Below are 22,997 nucleotides of genomic sequence, written 5' to 3' on the forward strand. Positions count from 1 at the left end.
CCTCGTCGTCAGGCGTGGGGTCCGGATTTTCGGGGCACCAGTGAAGGCACGGGTGGGGACTTGGGACTTAAACTCATGGGTGGGAGGGAGGGGCGGTCCGGCCTCCCGGTTTCCTGAGGAGGCCGGTTTTCCTAAGGTCCTGACAAATAAATCAGGCAACACGGGAGCTTTTTGAAACAGTTCTCTTTACCCGTGATCACTGAGTGACGCCTGGGGCAGGGAGGCCGACCAAGAGTCTCGGGCGAGGGCTCCCCCACCGTCCTCCCTCCCCCCACGCCACGTCGCCCAGTGGCATCGTGGAAAGAGGATTCTCCCATGCAAACCCCGGAGCCGGAGGGGAACCGGGAGCGCAGTTCTGCACCCCCTACCCCCGGGGCACGGACACGGCCACAGCACGGAGGGCGGAGAGGCCCCGGGGACACGAGACACTGGGGAGGAAGAAGGGACTCCATCCGCAGCTGACCCCAGGCACCGGCGACCTGACGCGGCGGGGCGGGGGTGAGTGGCACATGGCGCGAGGCTTGTAGCAGCGAGTCCCCCCTCCCCTCCTTTCGGACGAAGAAGGAAGACTTGGGCCCCGCGACTGGGGAGGAGAAAGGGGAGCGGGCAGCCTCTCCTAGCATGCGGCCTGGGAGGGAAGCCCCGCTCCCTTCCCGCGGGGAAAGGGCACCCATCTCCCATCGGAAACTGATCAATAAATTACAAAGTAGAGAAAAGGGAGGCGGAAGTTTGGGGCGGGATTTCTTCCTGCCCTCTTCGTTCCCCCTCTCAGTCCAGTTCGTGTGGTTTGGTCCAGGCCCAGTCCTTTTGTGAGGCGGGGACTCGCACTCCCCGCTCGTCTGTACAGATGGTCCAGTCCGCGGCGCGAGCTCCCCCGCCCGCTCTCCCCGGCGAGACCATACTCTGGGCAGGAGGGGGAACAGCCCAGCCTCTGGAAGATTCTTCCATCCGAGTGAGGTCACCTGCATTGACGCCGGGGGCAGTACGTGGAGCCGTGAAGATCCATAGTGCCGCCCCGACCCCCCAAGATCGCCCAGGACAGTCCTCACCTGGAGGCCTACACTAGCAGGAGTAGGTCCGGACCGAAACGCCGTCTGCCCGGGAGCTCCCAGAAGTCTGGCCTAGAGGGGGAGCGAGCAGTGGTTTGGTCTGGTGCGCACGCGTGTTACACACACACACACACACACACACACAGACACACACACACACACACTTCCCTTCCCGCGATGACGACGAACACCCAGCTCCACGCCGGTTTCCCTCCCTTTCCCGCAGCTGCGGATTCATCTAAGGTGCCCCAGGTGACTGTGGGCGGATTCATTTCCCACTTCGGAGAGGGGTGGGGGTTAATCCACTCCACACCCGAAGGAGGGAATTGGCAGACTGAGCAATCCATTCGTCATGTGTCGGGGCGAAAAGGACTAGGCCATTTCACAGAACCTGGAGGGAGGCTTCTGGAACGTTGATCCTTTTCCCACCCCGAGTAGGGGGAAGGGAGGATGGGCCATCGCCCTGGGGAGCCGCCCACCTTCGGGCTGCAGCTTTCGGAGAGGGAGCCCCGGAGATCCCAGGGCCCCCGCTGCGGCCGAACGAAAGTTGGGGGGCAACATCTCAGCTGAGTCGGGGGTTACGCCTCGGAGGTCCTTCTCTCGAAACATCTTCCTCCAGGACGGGGAGCGGCTGAAGGACTTGGCGCTGTCCTAGGTATAAAGGCCAAGCGGCGATGAGCAACCCGCACGAGTTCAGCCCCTTCTTTTGACTCCGCCCCCCTCGGGTTGCACCTCTCCCTTAGCCCAGCCGCTGCCCTGGCCCCGCCTCCAGCCGCCTCCAGCCGCCTCCAGCCGGTGCGGTCTAGCCCCATCCTTCAGCTCAGGCCCCGCAGGTATCACTAGCAGCTGAGCCTCCACGGGGTCTGAGCCTCGGGACTGCAGCTGCGCCCACCTCGTCCAGCCTCCTGTCGGTGCCCAAGGAGATGAGGTTGCTGAACTCCTTCTCCAGAAGCTGCCGGGCCTGGGGACGAAAGATGGAAGAAGGGTGGCAGCGTGCAGTCTGCGAGGTGGGGGGTGCCCCGTGTACCCCGGGCCGAGCGGCCGCTCACCTGCGCATTCTGTGTGGGGATCTGCAGGAGCAAGGCCAGGTCGGAGTAGTCGAAGGTCTCGTCCAGGGCGAGCAGCGCCCCATGCACCCCACTCTCCGTGAGGTTTGTGGCGAATTCCTTCAGTCCCAGCCCGGACACCCAACCCATGACCCGCTCGTTGGACCACACCATCACGTCTGGGACAGAAGCGACTCTCAGTGGCCGGCTGGTCCAATTTAAGCCCCAGGTCTCCTCCATTTCCGTTTTCCGGACCCCGCCCCCTACTCTGGCCCCGCCCCCCTCCTTAATCACACCCCCTCCCCAACTGCTCCAAACTCCTCCACCGGGTGTGGGGAGAGGGGGGGAGGAGACTCCTATGCTTCTACTCACCCCGGATCTGGGTCTGACTCTCTTCCCGCCTCCGCTCCAAGTCCTTCCGGTCATAATTGAGCCGTTTCAGGCACATGATCCCATAATGCAGACTCACCCTGGGCAGTAGGGAAAGCGGGGTCACAGAGGAGCCTTCACAACTCCAGCGGCTGCTGCTGCTTCCCTCCCCACTGGCTGTGGTCTTCTGGGAAAGGTTGGGGAGTTGTTCTACTGGGTCAGTTTTTGGGATCGCTGACCCTCCCAGGACTTGGGGTATTTCCAACAGGAAGTTCCTACTGGATAACCTGGACAGGATGTGGGGTCAACGAGCCAAGCTGTCTGAGGACATGAACTTTTCCTAGCATGCCGCCTTATTGGCGGAAGGGACACAGAACTCGGGATTTCCTGAGAATCCGGGTGAAAGGGCCACAGATAGTTCCCGTCACCAGTCCCACCGGCCAACGACTCTCTAGGAGCAAGGCCTCCCCTCGGACTGTCCCCCTTGGCCAGGCAGCCCCCACCTGTGGAAGCTGTCCACCATCTTGAGCTGGCCCCGGAGCTCCTTCTTGTTAAGATGATCTAACATGCGGGCGTCCACCAGCGACTCCATGAAGTAGCTGCGGTACTGGGGCAGCCCCAGGCTGGGCAGCCAGTCGTTCCCCACCCACTCGTGGTTCATGTCACCATATGCCAGGATCTGGGGCCATGGGCAGGTGGGGGGAGGGGTCAGGCCCTCTGACCCCTTCCCATGTCCGTAGGAGAGTGCGCTCCAACCCCCTGACCCAAGGTCGTTCTTTCTCCACCCCACCTTAGGACATCCTCTGCTCAGGACGATGGACCCATCCAGTGGTCTCCTACACCTTCCTAATAACAGAGCAGACCCTTGTCTCCTGGGAGTGTGGGCCCGGGACCCACAGGATCACCATCACCTGTGCACCTGCCGGCACTGCAGCATCTCAGACCCTCCCCCTGCTGGGAAGCAGAAGCTGCTCTCCCACCAGAGCCTCAGGCTACTGGTGCGGTCAGGGGGGAGAAGCACTAGTCCCAGCTCCGAACAATGCATCAGCCCAACCTCGCTCTCCCCCAGTAGGAACAACCGATTCTTTCAATGTAGCTGTCCCCACAAGACACGATAATGGATCCATCCATCACTCTCGCACTGTTCAAAAATACCAGTCTCATGCTATAGCTGCCCCAGGACAGTATTCTGGATCAGCCCAAAGTCCTTCACTCCGTGCAAGGAAGCAATCAACACCTTCCCCCACAACCCCCGCGCTTCCCCCACCCCACTGGAAAGGAAGACCCAGGTCCAACCTAGCTGACTACCTCAGGGGAGTTCACGCCTCTCCCTTCTTGAGAACAAAGTGTAGCTCTTCCTTCCCCGACAACTTCTCAGCCTGACCTGCGGCCCCTCCCCAAGATGCTTCCCCCCTTTGCCTCAGGACACTGGAACAGCCCCAGTCCCCCTTGATCAGAAAGAAAAGGTCTCCCCCTAGTTACAGCATTGGATCAGCCCCTAGAGCCCCCGCAACCCACGATAATGGAATGGCCCGAGCCCCACGCTAATGATGGACTAGTCCAGGCTTCTCCACCGACCCCCACCAAGCCACAGTGAGATAGTCCAGAGCCCGGCTCCACGCAGCAGCCCCCCCGCGGTGATGATGGAACGCTCCGGAGAGGGGGCGGGACTTCGGGAAAGAGGGGCGCGCATGCAGCGTGCACAGCCTGTTCATGCGTCCACGTCCTACCCCGCGCCCCCTACCTGCTCCCAGCTGATCTCCTTGGTCTCCTGACCCGTTAGTAGGAAGAGGGGAGAGAAGGGATGGGTTAAGGGGCCGGCGGAGGGCGGGAGGAACAAACAGACGGAGATTCGCCCCCCCCCCTGCACTCCTCCCCAGGAGAGTCAATGCCACCCCCAAGGCCACCGGCAGGGGTCACTCACAGGCTTGGTCGTGGCCGTCAGGGACTCCATCTCCTCGTGTGTCATCCACACGTTTCCTGTGGACTGAGGGGCCAGGGGTGTTATGGGGATTGAGAGAAGGCTTCTGGGTGGGGGAGAGATGTTCCTAGAGGCCCAGACCAGGTCCACTTACATACATTCTGCTTTCTGCCTCAGAAAGGCCCGTCACTGCTGTGGGCCAGGCAGTGAAAGAGAAACCAAAAGGTCCTTTATTGAACACCTGCTGTGTACCAGGCAAAAGTACTTGGGCTTTGAGGTCTGGCAAGTTCAAGTTTGAATTGAGGGCCTGCCCAGGTATATGGCTGTGTGGCCCTGGGCTCATCACCTCTCTGACCTCTTACAGGTGTGTGTAAAGTGACTTTTAGAACGAGGGGGCAGATACAGCAGTGGGGTGGGACAAAAGTTTGGAGTGTGGTAAAGGGGCTGTGTATTCGCATTTACTGAGCACCTGCCCCCAACAGCCCCATAAGTTCAGATGTCACACATGGATTCAGACGCCTCTGTAGCTCCTAATGGGAGCCAGGCACAGTTGTAGGGTCTGGGACACAGGCGGGGAAATTTGAAAATGGACTTAAGAGTTGAAACTGACAATAATGGTCATGTTCTTAGGTATAAAGGCGCGGTGCCTGCGGGGGAGAACATTCTTACTGCTCGAAGATGACCCAATGAAGTAATTTTTGCGGACTAACCAGTAATGGTGTCCGCAAATTACACTGGAGGGTCTCAGATACACACACGCACGCAGGGGCGCACGCGCAAACAGCAACTCGGGCAAGTAGTTAACAATTGCCGGATTGGGCATGGCACGCAGATGTTTGGGGACGGAACAAAAGGATAAACTATTAGAAGGCCATAAACACTAGGGAGTGAAATTAGGTGTTAATGTACTGGGGTGATGGAGCAAGTGACTAGTTTAATCGTTGAGTTTGGGAGGCTTCCTGAAGGCGGTGACATTTGAGCTGAGACCTCAAGGATGAGAAGGTGGGGGTGGGGGGCGCTCATCAACGAGTTTGTAAGGAACCATATGAATTCGGATTTCTCCCCTGGATGGGGATGGGGTCCTGTCTATGTAAGACAGACGGAGGTATTGGGGAGGCTGGGAGACCTGAGAAGGGGCTCCCCCGCCCCCGCAAAAATAATCCAATCCCGCTGAGACACAAGGGGGTGAGAGTCTGAGAGACAGGGCCGACGTGCGCGAGCCCAGGATTGGCTGGTCTGAGGGCAAGAGGCGGGGCCCCAAGGCGGCAAGGGGTGGGATTGGCCCGCGGACGCTCACCGTGCGGGAGGAGGCGGGCGCTGAGGGTGAGGTGAGGGAGACCATCTCCTGGATGGCCAGGCGCAGCTTGAGCCGGTGCAGCGGGTTGCTGATGCCGATCTCCCGCTGGATCTCCGTGTCGGACAGGTTGGCCATGATGGCCCCGCTCTTGACGTTGGCCCGGCAGGCAGCCACATACCATGCAGGCATGCCTACCCACAGCTGGACAGAAGGAGGACGGGAGGCGGGGAGAGGGAAGGAAGAGACACACAGGGAGAGACAGAGACAATATTGGGGGAGACACCAGAGAGACCGGAGAGATACAGAAAGCAAAGGAGAGAGGGAGATGGGAGAGGCGGGAAAGTGGTCAGTGAGCAGCGATGGAGATGGGGCAAGGCAAACAAGAAGAGAGGGAGTCAAAGGGGACACGGGGAAAGGGGGGGATGAGGCAGGGGAGTCGGAGGGTAATCAGAGTCCGTCACCGGATGGGGTTGGGGAAAGAAGGGAAAGAGGGATGGGGAGGGAAGGGAGCAAAGACATTGGGAGAGACACGTGGAAAGACCCAGAGACATGGGAAGAAACGCGGGGAAGGACAGTAACACAGATGGGGAGAGAGGCCCAGAGAATCCCAGACAGTGAGAGAGAGATGTGGGGAGACACAAACAGAGAAAGCCAACAGGACAGCAGGACCGAGTGGGGCACGGACAAAGGCACAGGGGGAGGGGGACAAGGAGGAGGAAGGCGTTCAGATCAACAGGAAGGCTGAAGTCTTTCAGGGCCTCATCCCCCTGCACCCACCCTCCCTGGGCCAGGAGGAGGATGCTGGGTGGCCTGTGGTGACTCTGAGTGGCAGGGCTGTCACAGGAGTTGGAGATCAAGAGTCGGGGCATTTCGGGTCCCAGTACCTCCAGCCAGGAGACCACGGTGGGCCCATCCCAAGCAGCAAAGGGCAGGCCCTGGCGGCAGGCCTCTTCCAGAAGTTCGTGCCTGGGGACAGAGGCCTAGTAGGGTAGGAGCTCTCAGGGACAGAGACACCTCCCCCCCACCAGCTTTCCTGGATGGGGCCCTTCCCCACAAACCCCTTTCAAAGCACAGTTCTAGTTCTCAATGGGACGCTTCATGAATTTGCCTGGCATCCTGGTCCAGAGGCCATGCTAATCTCTGGATCGTTCCACTGTTAGTACAGCAGCTGCCAAACTGAGCCCGCAAAGCACTTTTTATGAAAGGTAGAAGACGTAGAAGGTTTACGGGGCAAAGAAAAAAAAAAGTGACTCTCTGTAAGTGGCCTCTCCTAACCCCCAACCCACCCTACACACACACACTCACTTCCTCTTGTTCCGTCGGTCCTTGTCTCCTGGGCCCGTCAGCTTGGCTAACCCCAGAGGGTCTGTGGCCAGTGTCTCATCTGAGGGTGTTCCTGCTGAAAGCAGGGAGAGACCGGAGTTTGGAGAGTCTCAAATAGGAAAGAGACTCTCTGAGGTCAGGGGTGCTGAGAAGGAGGCCAGCGAAGCAGAGGCCCCAGGGGAGTGATAATGCCAAATAAGAAGTGATTCCACCTCCCGGTGGGAACTGGAGACGTGCCCAGCATAGGGCTGGGTTCACTGGGCTGGCCTCGGTAAGGGGGCAGAGGGATGCTGGTAACAGTTTCACCACTCTCTGCACGGGAGGGAGGGAGGGAGGGCATATTCCCCAATTTGTGGTGTTCACCGATTCCCATGATGTAAAGAATCCCACCGATTTCAGGCTACCGATGTAAGGTCAGGCAAGCCCATAAAACCCCTGAAAATTAAACTCTTGGCTTTCACAAGCCAGTACAAGCAGGTTCCAGCACACCATCTGCCCTGCCTTTAGGTGGTCCTCTCTCTTTCTCTATTTAAAAAAATAGGTAAATGCAATACTAACATTCATTTAGCTCCCCACCTCCAGTAACCCAGACAGGCCTCAAAGGGCCCTGTCCTTGTCCCTCTTCCTTTACCTCTGCAGAGTCCTGACCCTTTCACATCCTTTGAACTACCAAATGAATGAAGACTCTCAGATGAATGTCAAGTGAATTTGTGAAAAGGAAGAAGGAAGGAAGAGAAGAAATAAAGAAGAGAGAGAGGAAAGGAGACAGGGTTCGCATCAGGGTCCTCACCCAGAGAAGAGCTGTCCCGGCCTGGTGGTCCCATTCGCCCCTTCTCCTTCTTGCCAAAGAGACGGCCTATGGATGACTTGATGCTCTTCTTCTTGGGGGCTTTGTGCAGGGAATCTGGGGTGCCCTCACTGGGTGAATAGGACAGAGTGAGGGCACACCCCCTGAGAGGTCTCCTCCCCTGCAAAGTCCTTGCCCCTTCCCCCAACACACCCTCCCAAGCAAGCTCCTCCCTCATCCCATCCACTGTCCCTGCTGACCTTCCCCGAGAGGGCCCACCATCTTCCAGGGATCCCGCCTGCAGTGCCAAGGCCTGTGTCATTCTCTCAAGGCGGGCAGAACGGGGAGTGGGAGGTGGGGTGTCTCCTGGGATGGCTGGCCCCTCCCCTCGTGGAGCCCCAGCTTCCTCCTTGGGGACATGATTCTGTGGACAGAAAGGCAGAGAGGCTGAAATAAATTAGAGGAGTCATGCTGGGGCTCTTCATTAGGGATGAAGAGGGATCCCTTCATTGGGATGTCTACGAGGGGGTGTCCGGGATGCCCCTAGTTTGGGGTACCATTTCTTAAAGCAGCCTAGACCAGGTGGGGTGAGCTGCAGAAACATAAAGGCAATGAGTTGGCCTGGAGCTTGACCGGCCGGTTTTGAGGTATCTCAGCTTCTGGTGTCAGGAGTGGGATCTGCTCAGGCTCAAGGAAAGCTAATGAGTTACACATTCTGGAAGTCAGAAAACTGGGTGCAAGGCAATGAAATGGGACTAATATGTCCTATTCCTCCTCAAAGATCCATTCTGAGGATCTAGTATTAGCTCTCAAATGTATGTTTAGTCACAGAAACCTTAAAAAAAAAAAAAAATGAAGACATGTACTGCATAAAACAGGTAAAAGCAGGCCAGATCTGACTAAAGTACTACTTAGGGTTCAGAAACCCCATGGCTCAGCCTCCCCACTACATTCTCTAAGTTGGATCTTATAAAGAAAGTGAAGGCTGCTTTTGAGAAATCACTGGTGTGAGGGGGTTTTGCTGCTGTTGGTTGGGGAGCCTTGTCTCCAATCTCACCACCCGCCCCACCCCACCAAAACGAGACTTCAGAACACTCACGGCTTTGTCGGTGCCCTCACGGGCAGGGCTAGGTGGTGCCAGACGGGGTGTTGAGTGGCCAGAGCTGGGAGGGGAGGGGCTGGCAAGGGTAGAGGTAGTGAGGGAGGGGGGCAGTGAGCAACTACTGCGGTAGCGGCCCAGGGAGTCAAGGCCAGAGCCAGACACCCGGCTCTCTAGCTCCTCTGCCCTTTGTTCCGTTGTCTCCTTCTCCTCTTGGATAAGCCTGAGGAGGAAAAGGGGGCAGACTGGGTGAGAGAAACAGAAGCAAGCAATGGGGACAGAGGTAAGCAACTGGGGATTTCAAAAGGCCAGGAAGGCTTGGAGGTAGGGGGGAAAAGATTTCTGAGGAAAGCATAATGAGGTCAGAGGGTCTTGGTGCATTCATCATGGCCTCATAGGTTCAAGGGCAGTCAAGGGGTCATGAGAGGCTCAGAAGGTCATGGAGGTATAAGGGACAACAGGAATATCAGGGTCTGCATCAAGGCTTCCATGATGATAACCACATGGTTCTATAAAATCATAAAAAAATCATTAAGGTGGGGTGCCTGGGTGGCTCAGTGGGTTAAACCTCTGCCTTCGGCTCAGGTCATCATCTCAGGCTCCTGGGACTGAGACCTGCATCGGGCTCTCTGCTCAGCAGGGAGCCTGTTTCCCTTTCTCTCTCTCTGCCTGCTTCTCTGCCTACTTATGATCTCTCTCTCTCTGTCAAATAAATAAATAAAATCTTTAAAAAAAAAAACACAACAAAAAACAAAACAAACAACGAGGGACGCCTGGGTGGCTCAGTTGGTTAAGCAGCTGCCTTAGGCTCAGGTCATGATCCCAGCGTCCTGGGATCGAGTCCCACATCGGGCTCCTTGCTCAGCGGGGAGCCTGCTTCTCCCTCTGCCTCTGCCTGCCATTCTGTCTGCCTGTGCTCGCTCTCTCCCCCTCTCTCTCTGATAAATAAATAAAATCTTTAAAAAAAAAAAAAATGCTTTATCTGCTTCTACTGAAGCAGGTTTTTAAAAAAAAAAAAAAAAAAAAAAAAAAACAACGAAAAAAAAATCACTAAGGGAAAGAGGTCCAATTCCAAGGAGGAAAAAAGAGCACTATCATAATAAGATTGGGGGAGATCAGGGACTCTGAGGTCAACCTAGGATCTGAGAAGTTCATGGAGTCATCTGAGTCAATGCCTCAACTCACAATGACTTTAGATGGAAAGTGGTGGTCACGCTGGTGTATTTGCAGGGGCCCATGGACAGTGCATTGTTAGAGGATTGCCAAGTAGGGCAATTTCTGGGAAACCAGGGTAGACTTTATGTCTACCTGGGGATTTGTGATAAATCAAGGATTCCTGTTCTATTAAGTAAAAATTCTTGGTATCTTGAATTGAGGTTCTTGAAGTATTAGGGTGAGACTCTTGGTGTTTGAGACTGGGGACCTTGTGTTGTGTTGAGATTCCTGAGGCAGTGGGAGACCCTGGCTACTAGTTGTGTGAAGCCATGACATCGAGGGTGTGCTGAAGGATTCTTGGTGTACTGGCTTGCAAACCTGGGTATTTTGGGAATTCAGTCTTTGCTGTGCTGGGAAATTATGAATACTAGAGAGAGGACATATAGACAGGAAGCACAGAGGAGGCTGCTGGGTATATCCTGAGGGATTCCTAGTTACTAGAGGGAGTGTTGGAGTGGGGGAGTTCCTTGAGGATAGTAAGAGAGGAAATGCACTCAGGCTTTCAGAGGAGCTACAGGGTCAGCTCGGGCAGGGTGGAGGAGGACTGGGCCAGTGCTCACTTAATCTCCTTGTTGATGGCTTCCAGCTGCTCCTGAAGCATAATGGCGAGTGTCTGCACGTCGGCCTGTCCGCTGGGGGAGAGCAGCTCAGCCCCAAACATCCCCTCAGCCTCCTCCTCATCTGAGCCATCCAGCTCCCCAGGGAATGGAGGTGGCATGGACCCTGCAGGGGCAGACCGCTCCCACTCCTGTCTCTGTGTGGGGACAGAAGGATGTCAGGTGTTGGAGCTTCCCTCACCTCTACTGACCTTGTCCACCTTCCATGACCTTGCCCATGTCCCTTGACAAGGACTGGCCTCACCTTATGATCCAGCCCACACACTTTTCCCAGCCCAGCTTTGTCTCTTAACAAGTCCCTTTCCTTGACCAACTGCCCCAACCAGGACTCTACCTCGTCTCCTGATTCCACCATTTCCCTTTTCCCTTGACTCAGGCCACTTCCTTTGTTCATCCTGCATCCCCATTCTAGGATTTTACACCGTGCTCATCCCCCACTCACCGCCCCTCTCCCCACCTCATCATTCCGCTAAGGTTCTCACCAGGTAGCAGGATATCCACGTGGAGACATCAGGCAAGTGGAGAGGATGGAGTTCCAGGAGAAAAAATACAACGTGGGTCCACGAGACCCTGCTTCTCAGCCCAGCCCCCTTCCAGAGCCCTGCTTATTAGACTCTCTTTTCTACTGTTGCCCACCCACCCCCTATTCAGTCTGGGCCCCAAAAGTGGCTGCTGACCTTGGAGGGTTCATCCTTGACCCCTGACCAGCGGCTCCTCTTGCCTGCCCGGCCACTGCCAGCCCCATAGGGGTCCAGGTGGGCACCAGAAGGTAGTGTGGGTGCCTGGGAGTAACGGAGCTCCAGGGCACTTCCGGGGAGAGACCTGTGGGCATGAAGAGAGACCAAGGGGTCAGGAAAGGGGCAGAGAGGTCAGGCATCATGGGAAAAGCTCTGGGGTCAGAGGACTGGGAGAGGGATCTGAAGTCAGAGGGCAGAGGCCATGAAGTCAGGTGTTAAATATAACAGGAGTCAGTGAAAGCCATGGGAGGAGAGGGAGTGGAGGTGGGGAAGATGTGGAGATCAGAAAGGATGAGCTTGGCCAAGGGGGCTCCTATGGGCGGGAGTGAGGCAGAAGGACTAGTGTCACCTGGAGTAGGAGGACGGTGGCCTCCCCCGAAGCTGGTCGATCTCCATCTGCATCCGCTCCATCTCTGCCAAGAGCTGCTCCTGGTGGGAGGAAGTTGAAGGTATCAGGTCAGAATCCACCCCATCCCTGAAGAATTGCCCCTCCCAGCCTGGCTGATGCCAACACCCCCCCAACCCCGCCAGCAATGTCTGCTCCACGTCCGCAGTCCTAGGCCCCCATATGCTCTCCTCCAGACCCCTCCTTACCTTGTTGAGCAGGAGTTCATCCTGAAGCTTCTTCATGTTTGCTATCTCCTCACTCAGTGAATTCTGTGGAGGACAGTAAGGGGCAGTAAGGGGCTGGAGCCTGGAAGGGGCTCTAAGAGTCCAGAAACTGGTCGAAGGCGATTCCAGGGGAATGAGGTGGATATAAGTGGTGAGCTGGAGGGCATGGGGCTTATGGGGCCAAAGATGCATCTGGGGAGGGGAATGCCAGGGAGCCCCAGAATCCTGCATCCTGTGTAATAAAGATTCAAAGTCTGAGGGTCCATGGACGCCTGGGTGGCTCAGTCCCTTGAGCATCCGACTCTTGGTTTCAGCTGTGGTCATGATCTCAGGGTCCTGAAATCAACCTCCCCTCCATTCTCTCCCTCTTCCTCCCCCGCTGCCCCCACCCCCTGCTCCCGCTCTCTAAAATAAATAAATAATCTTCAAAGTGTGAGGGTCCAAAGGGTCAGAGGCTTGGGGAAAAGCCAAGAACTCAGGGGGTGGGTGCACCCAGCTGTTGGGGTGTTTAGACCAGGTACAGACCCGAGAAGTCTGTTGAATTCAAATTCCAGATGCCCAGATTTGACATTTCAGCTAAGGGTTTGGGGAAAGGTCTAGGACCCCGGGATGGTGGCAGGAGGCGGTCTAGAATTGCAGGTTACTAAAGTCCTGGGCACACCTTCTCCTCAAGAGCCCCCATGCGCTCCTTGAGGTGCAGCTGTAACCGTTCGTTGGACTCGCTCAGCAATTTGTCTACCGTCTCTGACAGCCGCTTATTGTGGTCATCGTTCATCTTCTCCCGTTGCCGCGCCTGCCCAAAGGACAGCAAGACAGGGACGCTCTAGCCAACCCGGCGCGGAGCCCCGCCCCCAACTCCACCCCCTTATCTAAGCTCCAGCCCCAGCTTCAAAGCCCCAGCCCCTCTGCAGTCGTCCACCCCCTCACCCGCTGCAGCTCCTGGTTCTTCTCCTCCAGCTGGGCCTCCAGCTGCCGAAGCCGCTCCTCAAAATTCCCGTGACGTTCCTCAGCCTAATGGACAGGAAGCCAGGGCCTCTGACTTTGCCCCACTAGGACCCAGTCAGGCTCAGGCCCCGCCTCTTCCAAGGCTGGGGGCCAGGCTCCACCCCCCAAGCCCCAGGTTCCTCCCCTGAGAGACTCCAGACCCACAGTAGGATTCTCACCCTGTCCCTTCCTCGGGGGTCTATTCTGTCCCTTTTGTGTTCCAGGCCATCCTGTCAGTCAGGACTAGAGAACCCCCAACCCCTCACAAACCTTCAGGTCCTGCCTCCGTTCCAAGTTCCCTCCCTTTCCTGGACCCCTGGCCCTGCCTGTTTCCCCAGAATCCACAAGGCAAGTCTCCTACCCCTCCAAACCAAAGGCCCGGCCTCATCCCTCTACCCCACACCCCCACCCTCCTGCCCCACACCTCTCCTCACTTTGTTGAGCGCCGCCACCCGCTGGGCCAGCTGGGCCTCTATCTCCGGCAAGGTCTCCGCCTTCTGCAGTGTCTGCTGCAGCTTCTGCTTGGCGTCGTCCAACCACTCTGCCAGCTGACGGCTCTTCTCCTCACTCTGAGGGAGGGCAGACATGAGGGTGGGGGGTGAAGGGGGAAGGACAGGAAGCAGGTCACACAGGCCGCGGCCTCGTCCCCATGTCCCCTCCCTGGCCGTGCCCCTACCTGACGGTACAGCGACTCCTTGCTGGCCAACTCATTCTCCAGCTTGTCATTGGCATCGTGCAGAGACGTGGCCTCTCGCTGGGCACTCAGGTAGCGCTTCTCCAGGGTGGTGATCCGCTCCTCCATATCCTCCCGCTGCGCAAGCGCCTGCAGAGGCCGCAGAAGGTCACGTGGACGACAGCTCCCAGCAAGCCCCGGGGTGGGGGTAGTGTAGGCTTAGAACCCCAGACCAGGCACCCCACGGTATCCTGGGAAATGAAGTCTCCCACTATCTGGGCATCAGAATGGCGGAAGCACACCTCCCAAGAACTGGAATAGCCAACCTTAAGGACCCCGACCACCCAAGAGTTCAAACAGTGGTACCACACCTCCCATGAGCGTCTAGGATGTACTGTCTTAGACCCTCCCCATATGGATGACCTGAAGCCCATGTGATCGGAAATCTCCCCTTTCCTTGGTCCCCTCCCCTCAAAACTCCAGGCCTTAGGGGCGCCTGGCTGGCTCAGTCAATAGAGCCCTGTGACTCTCGATCTTGCGGTGCTGAGTTCAAGCCCCACCTTAGCGGTAGAGTTTACTTCAAAATAATAATAAACTGGGCGGCTCAGTGGGTTAAAGCCTCTGCCTTCAGCTCAGGTCATGATCCCAGAGGCCTGGGATCAGGCCCCACATGGGGCTCTCTGCTCCGCGGGGAGCCTGCTTCCTCCTCTCTGCCTGCCTTCCTGCCTACTAGTGATCTCTGTCAAATAAAACAAATAAAATCTTTAAAAATAATAATAATAATAAACTACCTTTAAAAAAATTCTAGTTATATTCAACTGATGAATCACTAAATACTACCTCTGAAGCTAATAAGAAAGAAAGAAACATATCAATAAATAAATAAACAAATCCAGGACAGATTTTTCAGCAAATTCTAGCACAGCCCAGCTTTAGAATTACAGAGAAAGTGTCCTAGGGTCTCATGAAAAACAAAAGTCCCTTCCACGTGGGAGCAAATATCTCCCAAGAGGCCCATGTTAGCACAGGCTCAGAAAAACCTAAGTCAGGACTCCAGGGTCTCATGGAAGATGGACTTCTGTCTGGGAGCCCCAACAGGACCATCCAGGCTTAAAATCTGAGGTGAAAGTCCAATGAACGATGAAAAACAAAGTGCTCGCTCTTCTTTCTCATCCACAGACTTCCAACATCCATATCCTACATTTCCCAGCAGTCCAGGGACACAGGAGTTAGGATCAAGGGGCCTAAGCCACTATGGGATGAAACGCAGACAGAGGAGTTCAACTTGGGAGCACAAGAGTAGGGTGCCTGGGTGGCTCAGTTGGTTAAGTGTCTGCTTTGGGTTCAGGTCATGATCCCAGGGGTTGTGGGATGGCCCTTCCCACAGACCCCTCCCTGTTCATGCTCTCTTTCTCAAATAAATAAATAAAATATTATTTTTTTAAAAAAGATTGTATGGAGGCGCCCAGGGTGGCTCAGTCAGTTGGGCTTGAGTCATGATCTCAGGGTCCTGGGATGGAGCCCTATGTGGGGCCCTCTGCTCAGCAGGGAGTCAGCTTCTCCTTCTCCCTCTGCCTGCCACTCTGCCTACTTGTGCTCTCTCTCGCTCTGTCAAATAAATAAATAAAATCTTTAAAAATAAATAAATAAATATTGTATGTATTTATTTGAGATAGAGCGAGAGAGCACGAGCAGAGGAAGGGGCAGAGGGAGAGGGGGAGAAGCAGGCTCTCCACTGAGCAGGGAGCCCGATATGGGACTGAATCCCAGGACCTGAGATCATGACCTGAGCCGAAGGCAGACGCTTCACTGCTGAGCCACCCAGGTGCCCAAAAAATAAAATCTTAAAAACAAAACAAAACAAGACAAAAAAAAAAAAAAAAACCCGCAAAAGAATTTCCCAATGATAACCTATCTCGGACCAGTTACTGAATGCCTACCATGTAGGTGTCATTCGCCAACACCCTGGCAAGGGACATAAATCCCATTCTACCGGTGAGCAAACTGAGGCACAGAGAGGAGGAGAGTCCACACAGCTTGTGGACCGATTCCAGGTTCCACCATTTATGTGGTTTTATGTGACTCTGGGCAAAGGGGGACAGGGAGGGTTAGGGGGAGGGAGGGACAGAGGGCAGCCCACCAGGGGCTCCGGCCTCACCTCCTTGAGGTCGCGCTGGAGCTTGGCGTTAGCTTCCTCGGCCTTACCCAGCTCGCGGTGGGCGGTGCCCAGCTCCTCCTCCAGCTGGCTCATCTGGCGGCACAACACCGCCAGGCGCTCTCGCAGCTGGCACACCTCCGCACGCTGCCGCTCCAGGGCCTCCTCCAGCTCCGCAGTCCGCCGGTTCGAATCCCCGCCAGGACCAAGGCCATTGGCCAGGGGCTGGAGTGGGAACAGTGAGAGAAAAAGGAACAGAACACAGAGTGGGGAACACAGAGATATAGAGAGAATACGAGGATAAAGTTGATGCAAGGGATGGGGGGGTTTGGGGGGGTTAATCAAAGGTCAGTCTAGAGGTCGCAGAAGTTAGCTAGGTGACTTGAATCAGAGGTCAAAGACCAGTAAGGGTCTTAGGACTTCAGGTGTCATAGAGCCAGTGAGGATCACACCAAACATTAAAAAGACGATCACAAAGTCAGGGGGCTGAGTGGAAGTCACAGGGATGGGGATCCTTGAAGAGCCAGGGGAGCGAAGGCCTACCGCCTCTCACCTGCCCATCCCCATCCTTGCCGGGCTCCTCCAGCCCCGACCGGCGCCTAGACAGCTGCTCTCGAAGGCTCAGGGTCTGGAAACAGGAAACAGAGATCAGCCAGCAGCTCTACTTCCCACTGGCACTGGTCCTGCTGGAGCCACCCCATCCCACAGTCCGTCTTTAAACCCTGTGCCTTCATTATATATCTCCTTAGCTGCTCAGCCTGAATAAGTCCACTGTTACTCTTCCGCCTAGCCTCCTTGTGGCGCTGTCCCCTATATCCCTAATTTTCCCCATCCAACTATTTCCTCCACAGTGGTCGGTTCTTTCCCTTAGCCCCAACCCACTCAATCAGCTCCACCCCATTGGTAGTCCCCTTAGTCCCTCCTCCTCCTTAGCCACGCCCCCACCTCCTGATTGCTCAGCTCCAACTCCTCCTCTAGCACCGCCACCCGCTCCAGCGCCATCCGCAGTCGCTCCCGGACCTGGGGATGAGGGCAGGACAGAGTGAAGTGGGGATCAGACACAATCTAAGACATTTGACTGTGAGGCCCAACACCCCTGGGACGGCCTGATAGGGCAACATTAGCATTCCTCTACCTATAATTGTTGTGCAGCTCCAACCAGTTGCCAAGGCAGCCCTACCCACCCGTAGCCCCCACTGAAATTCATTTTTCAACCAGTCGGGTCCCAGTCTGAGTCGCCCGTCCCAATCGATCTCAGTTAAAATTCTTCCCACTTAGGACATCCCCAATCAATCACAGCCGGAATCTCGCCTATCCAGGACAACCCCAGCTGACCATGGGCTTAAGTTCTGCATCCAGGCTCTTCCGATTCTCATACCTTCTCATCCAGGGCCTTGTGGTGCTCGAAGAGGGATTTTAGAGCCTTGAGCACCTCCACCTCGGAAGAGACCCCACCCGGGGACTGGGCCTGGCGCTTTACCACGGTCATGCGCAGTGACCTCTCGTGCCTGGACACCAGGCATTCCAGATGTTCAAGGAGAAGCTACAGGGTTAGGTCACCGGGCCAAGAAAAAGAGGCAAGGGAAGAGAGGCAGGGTCGAGGACAAGAGTAGTCCAGATAGGTGGGGCGGACACACGGAGGAAGAAGGGAGCCAAGCAAAGAGGTAAGGAGAGCAGTCAGGATAAAAGAGGTATATGAGAGGTAGGGGCATGGTCCAGGAAGGAATGGTGCAGGAAAAGAACAATTATGGAGGTAAAGGAGGAGATGTGAGGGAAGGAGGGACCAGAGGAGACCAGCCAGGAAGTCGGAGTAGGGAGAAGACGGGAAGGCAAGATGGGTTAAAAAAAAGACGGGTTAGGCAGCAACACCTTTGTGTCCCCGCCCACCCCATTTAGGCCCCGCCCCCACACCCCTCACCCTCGTGTTGTTGCGCTCCGCCTTCAGCTCTGCAATCTCTTCCTCCCGCTCCAGCAGCTGCTCCCGACATAAGTTCAGTTCTTTCGTCAGAGCCGCAAACTCCTGTCCAGATGTGAGTAGGATCGGGACAATTAAATCAATCCTTTCCCCATGTCCCTCCTTACACGGGCCTGGAAGTTTGAAGGCCCCGCCCCTCCCTGCTAAATCCCGCCCCTTCCAGCGGCTCAGGCCACGCCCATCACCGGCAAGGCCACCCCCCCACCGTGTACTCCTCCGCTCCACGCACCAAGTCCCGCCCCTTCCGGACCGCCCCCTCCGCGCCTTCGGTGGTCGAGATCCCGCCTCCCGCAGGCCCCGCCCCGGTCCCGCCCAGACCTGGGGCAGAGCGATGCTGAGCTGGCGCTGCAGCGAGTCCTTCTCGTGGCCCAGCTCGCGCAGCCGCAACTGCGCGGTAGCCAGCCCGTCCTGCGCCTCGCGGAGCGTCTCCAGCAGGCGCTCGCGCTCCGTAAGCATCGTGACCATAAGGCGCTCCAGCTCGCCGCCCGCCTCGTCCGGGCCCAGCGCCGAGCCCCGCCGGCCATCCTCGCTGATGGTGGGCATCACCTCGCACATCATGGCGGCGGTGCTGGCCTGCGGGAGTGGGGAGGGAGCAGGGAACAGAGACCGGCCTTGTCGAGGCACTGGCAGAGAAAACTGAGGCACGGCCACTGGGATACTCCATAGTGGAAACTGAGGTGGGGCAACCCGGGCATTGTACAGAAGAAACTGGGGTCCATCCGTTCTGACCATGGCACAGGATAAACTGAAACCCATTGCTCTCAGGAAATCAGGCCCAGCTACGTGGGTGAGAGAATCTGGGGAAACTGAGGTCATACTCCATCAGGCACTAGCAGCAAATCTAAGACCACTCTTGTCGGAGAAGCCAAAGCCAGGTGACCCATTGCCTCAGTCAATGGGAAAAATCAGTCCACCTGTTCTAACCCTACTGGGAATACCCAGGAGCCCACTGCATGAGTGAGAAGACAAGCACAGCTGAGAACCATGCCTTCAGGAAGTCAAAGAATCGGGACCACAGAATTAGGACAGTGGTACTAGTACAGGGTCACAGGGATGGCCGTCACTTATCCAGCCCAACTCCTGCCGCCAATTTCCCAGACATCTGGACCCCAGCTCCAGATATCTAAAAAAAAAAAAAAAAAAAAAAAAAAAAAATCTTTCTCCTAGAAAGAATCTTAAAAACACTCCACTTGCTAGCCATCTCCCACAACCCAGGAGTCCAAGATCCATCTCCCTCCTACCTCAAGTCACAGGAGGCTGGGTCCCCAGCTCCCTTCTCTCCCCTAGACCCTGGAGTCTGAGCCTCCAGCCGCCTCTTCCCCAATCCTGGGGATCAGACAGGGACACAAGAATCCGAGCTTTCCACCTCCATCCTCAGACCCAGAAATTCCAGCTGGCCTGCAGACCACTCCCCCCCCCACCCCGCCCAGAACCCAGGAGTCCAGGCCCCCAGGCCCCAGGAATCTGCCTGTATTAGCCGTGGGCGTGGGCGGAGATGAAGGGAGGTCTCCTGAACCGCTCCCTCCACACACATCAGGTCAGACGGGTCCAGCTGGCCTGGTCGAAAGCAGGAGGGACTTTCACTCCATTCCCTCCTTTCCTTCTCTCCCTCCAGGCAGCGGCATAACCGGTTCTGACAGTGGATAGTTCCCAGCCCCACCCAGCATGCAGACTATGTCCAAAACCTGGAACTGGGGTCTTGGACTTCAGTGAGAAGAGGAGGGGATGGAGGACCCTGGAAACTGGGAGTGAAGGCAGCTAGATGCCTGTACCCTTGGATCTTTGAAGAGGTGCCCCGGGAATCTAGACACCGGCATGTCGGCACTTAGAGGCCAGATTTAAGACAATATTTATAAGGAGAAAAGTCAAACCAAATGGTATCTAAACCCAGAACCTACTCGGGAGGTGCAACACAGGATGTTTCCGAGAAGCTACTCTAGAACTTCCAATTTACTGAGAAGGAATAGAACTTAGCAAGGCTGGGTGTAGGATCTAGAAGGCCATTGTCATGAAGACAGTACAGAGTGCAGAAAGGACATATGTATCCACATGTACAGTGTGCTTGGGGTAATTCCTTACATAGGGCCAACTAGAGGGGCATAGTCTAGAACCCAGGTCTGGAACCCGAACCAGTCAAAAGCAATCCAATAAATTAAAGAGTGGTCTGGGTCACCAAAGAACCTCAAACACAGAGGGGAGCATAATGATACCTAAGAACACACCTAATGAGATGCATGACAAACCTAGTCAGGAGACATCTAGAACTCAGAACCCATCAGGGAGGCAAGTGTAACAAAGAATATAGCAGGGGTCACACTCTCGGTGTTATCATGTGTCTAGATGACAGATAGAAGGCAGAAGATAGACTCTAGAATATGCTCTGGGCGTGGGGGAAAAAACCCTAGAAAGTCGCAAGGAGTTTGCCCGGAACTTACAAGTGTTTGGGGGAAGATTCAGAAGCATGCTGGGAATTGAGAATTTACTGGCATAAGGACTGAGCTGGCAAAGGAAAGGGGGAGAGATGTTCTGGAAATGAGGACATTTCTAGCTGAAGACTCCAAAAGAGGAGATAAGCCTAGAGCATGCTTAGAATGCTAAAGTGGCAGATGGAGGAAGAAGCCCACAGTCCTCCAGGAGATAAGTTCTAAAGGAAGGTCACGTTAGGGAAAAGACGGACAGAAAAGGTCGGAATGGATAAGCCTAGTACCGAGTACCTGAAAAGGAAAGATGTACATTTCAGTGAGAATCCTTTAGATTTAAGATGGTAGACGTGGATGGAATCTAAAATAGGAAAGTGCATTTTAAACCTGATAGCACAATGTGGAGAAAGGCTAGAGCATATAATTGGAACACACATATTCTAGAATGGAGACTGCCCCTGGGAGGAGAACGGAATCTAGAACAATGCCAAGGATGTGGCTGGAACCTAGAACACACCTAAAATAGAATTTTAGTAGAGAATAAGCAAGTGCTGGTTTCTAAAAATTCAGAACACATGTGAAGAGAAGGTGAGATCAGAATTTGGTTTAGGGACATTATCAAGACATTTGAATTCCCCTGGGGAAATGCATGCCTAGAATTTAGCATCTAACCTAGAATTGAGAACATACTGTGGGCGAAAACAGAAGATACTGACTGAGAGCATTCTAAGATTAAGAAAGAACCTAGAACATTGCAAGGGCACAGTTTAACTGTAAATACAGAAGACAGTAGGTAGGTTCTGGGTCATCTAATGAACCTAGGTCACAGAACACATCTAGAGGAAAGCGTGTATGTTTGGTTCATCAGCCTGAGAAGATATACACAGAGGATGGGACAACATGACACAAACATCATGATAGGGTGCTGGAAACATCTCAAGAAGAGAGAATATCTGGGAATAGAGAAGAGAAAGCCCAGGGAGCACAGTGCCTGAGATGATATGGGGATGAGGCAGGGATTTGTTAAGGACACTAAAATTGTCAAGTTGACGGGGGACCTGGTTCCCTAAGAGTAAGAGCTAACGGGCCTGGAATTCTGAATCGTTGTGGAGATAAAGAACAGTGGAAGCTTGGAGCCCGAGTCCTTGTTGGGAAGGAAGGTTGTGGCAGATGGCTTTGGTGGGCAATACAGAAGCTGGGTTCTGAACTCCTTGGTCCCTGAGGGGATGCAGGACCAGGGACAAAGCATCTAGGTGTCCAAAGGGGAAGGTGGGCAGAAGCCAGAGAATTGCATTAAGAATTGCATTCCAAGCTCCTGAAAGGGAGAGTGTCATGGTGCCTGAATCCCTAACCAGGCAGATACTGGGATGTGGGGAAGCTGGATATATTTGCCTGAGGGGCACAGAGGCTGTTGAACTGGGTCTCTAAAGGGGGCAAGACCTGGGGAACCGGATTCCCAGGTCCTGAGCAGGTGGGGGTTACCAGCTAGGGCCTTCAGCTAGACGGAATGAGCACAAGCAGGGCTTCCAGAGACAGGTGGGAGCTAGATCCCTGGATGCCAAGGTCCCTAAGGTGGACCAGGAAGGAACATTCAGAAGACCCGACTCCTAAGAAGCAGCTGGGGTCCCAGAAACCTGGGATACTGAGGACGGGCCGGGAGGCTCGCCAGCGGAACCCTGAGGCTCGGGCGCCCGGGTTGGAGAGGGCCCCGGGTATCTCCGGGTCAAAGGCGCGGCGGGGGGTATTCCCCCCCGGCGCCGCAGGCGCCCCCTCCCCAGCAGCAGGAGCAGCAGGAGGTGGGGGAGGTGAGGCTGCCGAGTGCGCTGACCATGGACAGCTCCAGAGCGGGCTTGAGTCCAGGGCGGCTGCCGAGCCGGCCTGGACCGAGGGAGGATGCTGGCTGTTCAAGCCGGAGGCTAGAGATGGGCAGACCGGGTGCACGAATAGGGGACTATGCACACCCGACGGGGGGCAGCTGGCCCTGGCTGGGGGTCTGGCACAGCCACAGCAGGTGTCTGGAGCTCCCGGGAATGGGCCGAGGAGGAGGATGTAGGTTCAGAGGGGGCTGCCGGGGCTTAACTGGGAAATCCAAGCTCCTGGGCCCTGGACGAGGCGCCAGGCGGCAGTACGCCTGGGATTCTAGGGTTCGGTTGGGGACTCTGAGAGCCGGGAGGGGCACGCCTGAGTCTCTGGGGTTCAGCTGTGAAATCTGGGCTCCAGAGCCCCCGGGGATAAAGAAGGCAGACCAGGATCTCGGGAAGGAAAGGGAGGCTCGGCGAGGGGTCCCCGGGGTGGGTACTGCCAAGCGGGCTGGGCCGGGCTCTTACCTACCTGGTCCGCGGCGGTTGCGGGCGGAGCTGGGCTGCAGGAGGGACGTGGGGTGGGGTGGGGGGACCGGGCGGGGCCCCTGGCGGCGGCCGGGGCCCGGATCTGTGGCTCCGGAGCCCTGTCTCCGCCGCTCGCGCGGGCTCCGCGTCTCTGGCTCCGGCTTGGGCGCTGGGGACCCCCCCTCCCCCTCACGGTCTCACAGCCCTCTACCCTAAAATAGACCCCTGCCCCTATCACCGTTCAGCCTCCCCCCCGCGAGGCCGCAGCCGCCAGATCCAGGGGTGCCCACCAGCTCCCCCCAAATCCCACCTCCCCCCCAAAAAAATTCCTCCTCCCTCCCCCCCCCACAACAGCTCCCGTGCGGTCGTGGCCCCTTTAACAGGAGACTGA

The 22,997-nt window shown here is 56.0% G+C and overlaps 1 protein-coding gene and 1 pseudogene across 5 annotated transcripts; both read right to left on the bottom strand.

Moving 5' to 3' along the window:
• Positions 1-116: 116 nt before the first annotated feature.
• LOC309852919 lies at positions 117-1,093 on the bottom strand (annotated as a pseudogene). Its single transcript has one exon. The product of its transcript is annotated as an uncharacterized misc_RNA (transcript).
• PPFIA3 (PTPRF interacting protein alpha 3) lies at positions 169-22,990 on the bottom strand. 4 transcript variants are annotated; one of them, XM_082710311.1, is made up of 30 exons: positions 22,611-22,788; positions 18,178-18,432; positions 17,803-17,904; positions 17,263-17,427; positions 16,830-16,904; positions 16,438-16,512; positions 15,888-16,109; positions 13,733-13,879; positions 13,491-13,625; positions 13,000-13,083; positions 12,734-12,865; positions 12,055-12,117; positions 11,810-11,889; positions 11,401-11,545; positions 10,667-10,860; positions 8,892-9,114; positions 8,053-8,216; positions 7,796-7,923; positions 6,988-7,081; positions 6,567-6,648; positions 5,683-5,883; positions 4,389-4,451; positions 4,209-4,235; positions 2,968-3,143; positions 2,468-2,565; positions 2,099-2,274; positions 1,942-2,010; positions 1,529-1,700; positions 1,050-1,121; positions 169-962 (listed from the first exon to the last, which is right to left on the bottom strand). In XM_082710311.1, exons 2-29 carry the CDS (start codon positions 18,415-18,417, stop codon positions 1,063-1,065), a joined length of 3,591 nt encoding a protein of 1,196 aa, XP_082566437.1. In that variant the 5' UTR covers positions 18,418-18,432; positions 22,611-22,788; the 3' UTR covers positions 169-962; positions 1,050-1,062. The 4 variants fall into 4 exon arrangements, with proteins under 4 accessions (XP_082566437.1, XP_082566438.1, XP_082566440.1 ...); XM_082710312.1 differs by having other exon boundaries at positions 10,667-10,854; positions 22,611-22,787; XM_082710314.1 differs by lacking the exon at positions 4,209-4,235 and having other exon boundaries at positions 10,667-10,854; positions 22,611-22,990.
• Between the last annotated feature and the right edge of the window lie 7 nt (positions 22,991-22,997).

The sequence above is a fragment of the Mustela nivalis genome (assembly GCF_964662115.1).
Source record: "Mustela nivalis genome assembly, chromosome: 18".
In the NCBI taxonomy this organism is placed as follows: domain Eukaryota; kingdom Metazoa; phylum Chordata; class Mammalia; order Carnivora; family Mustelidae; genus Mustela; species Mustela nivalis.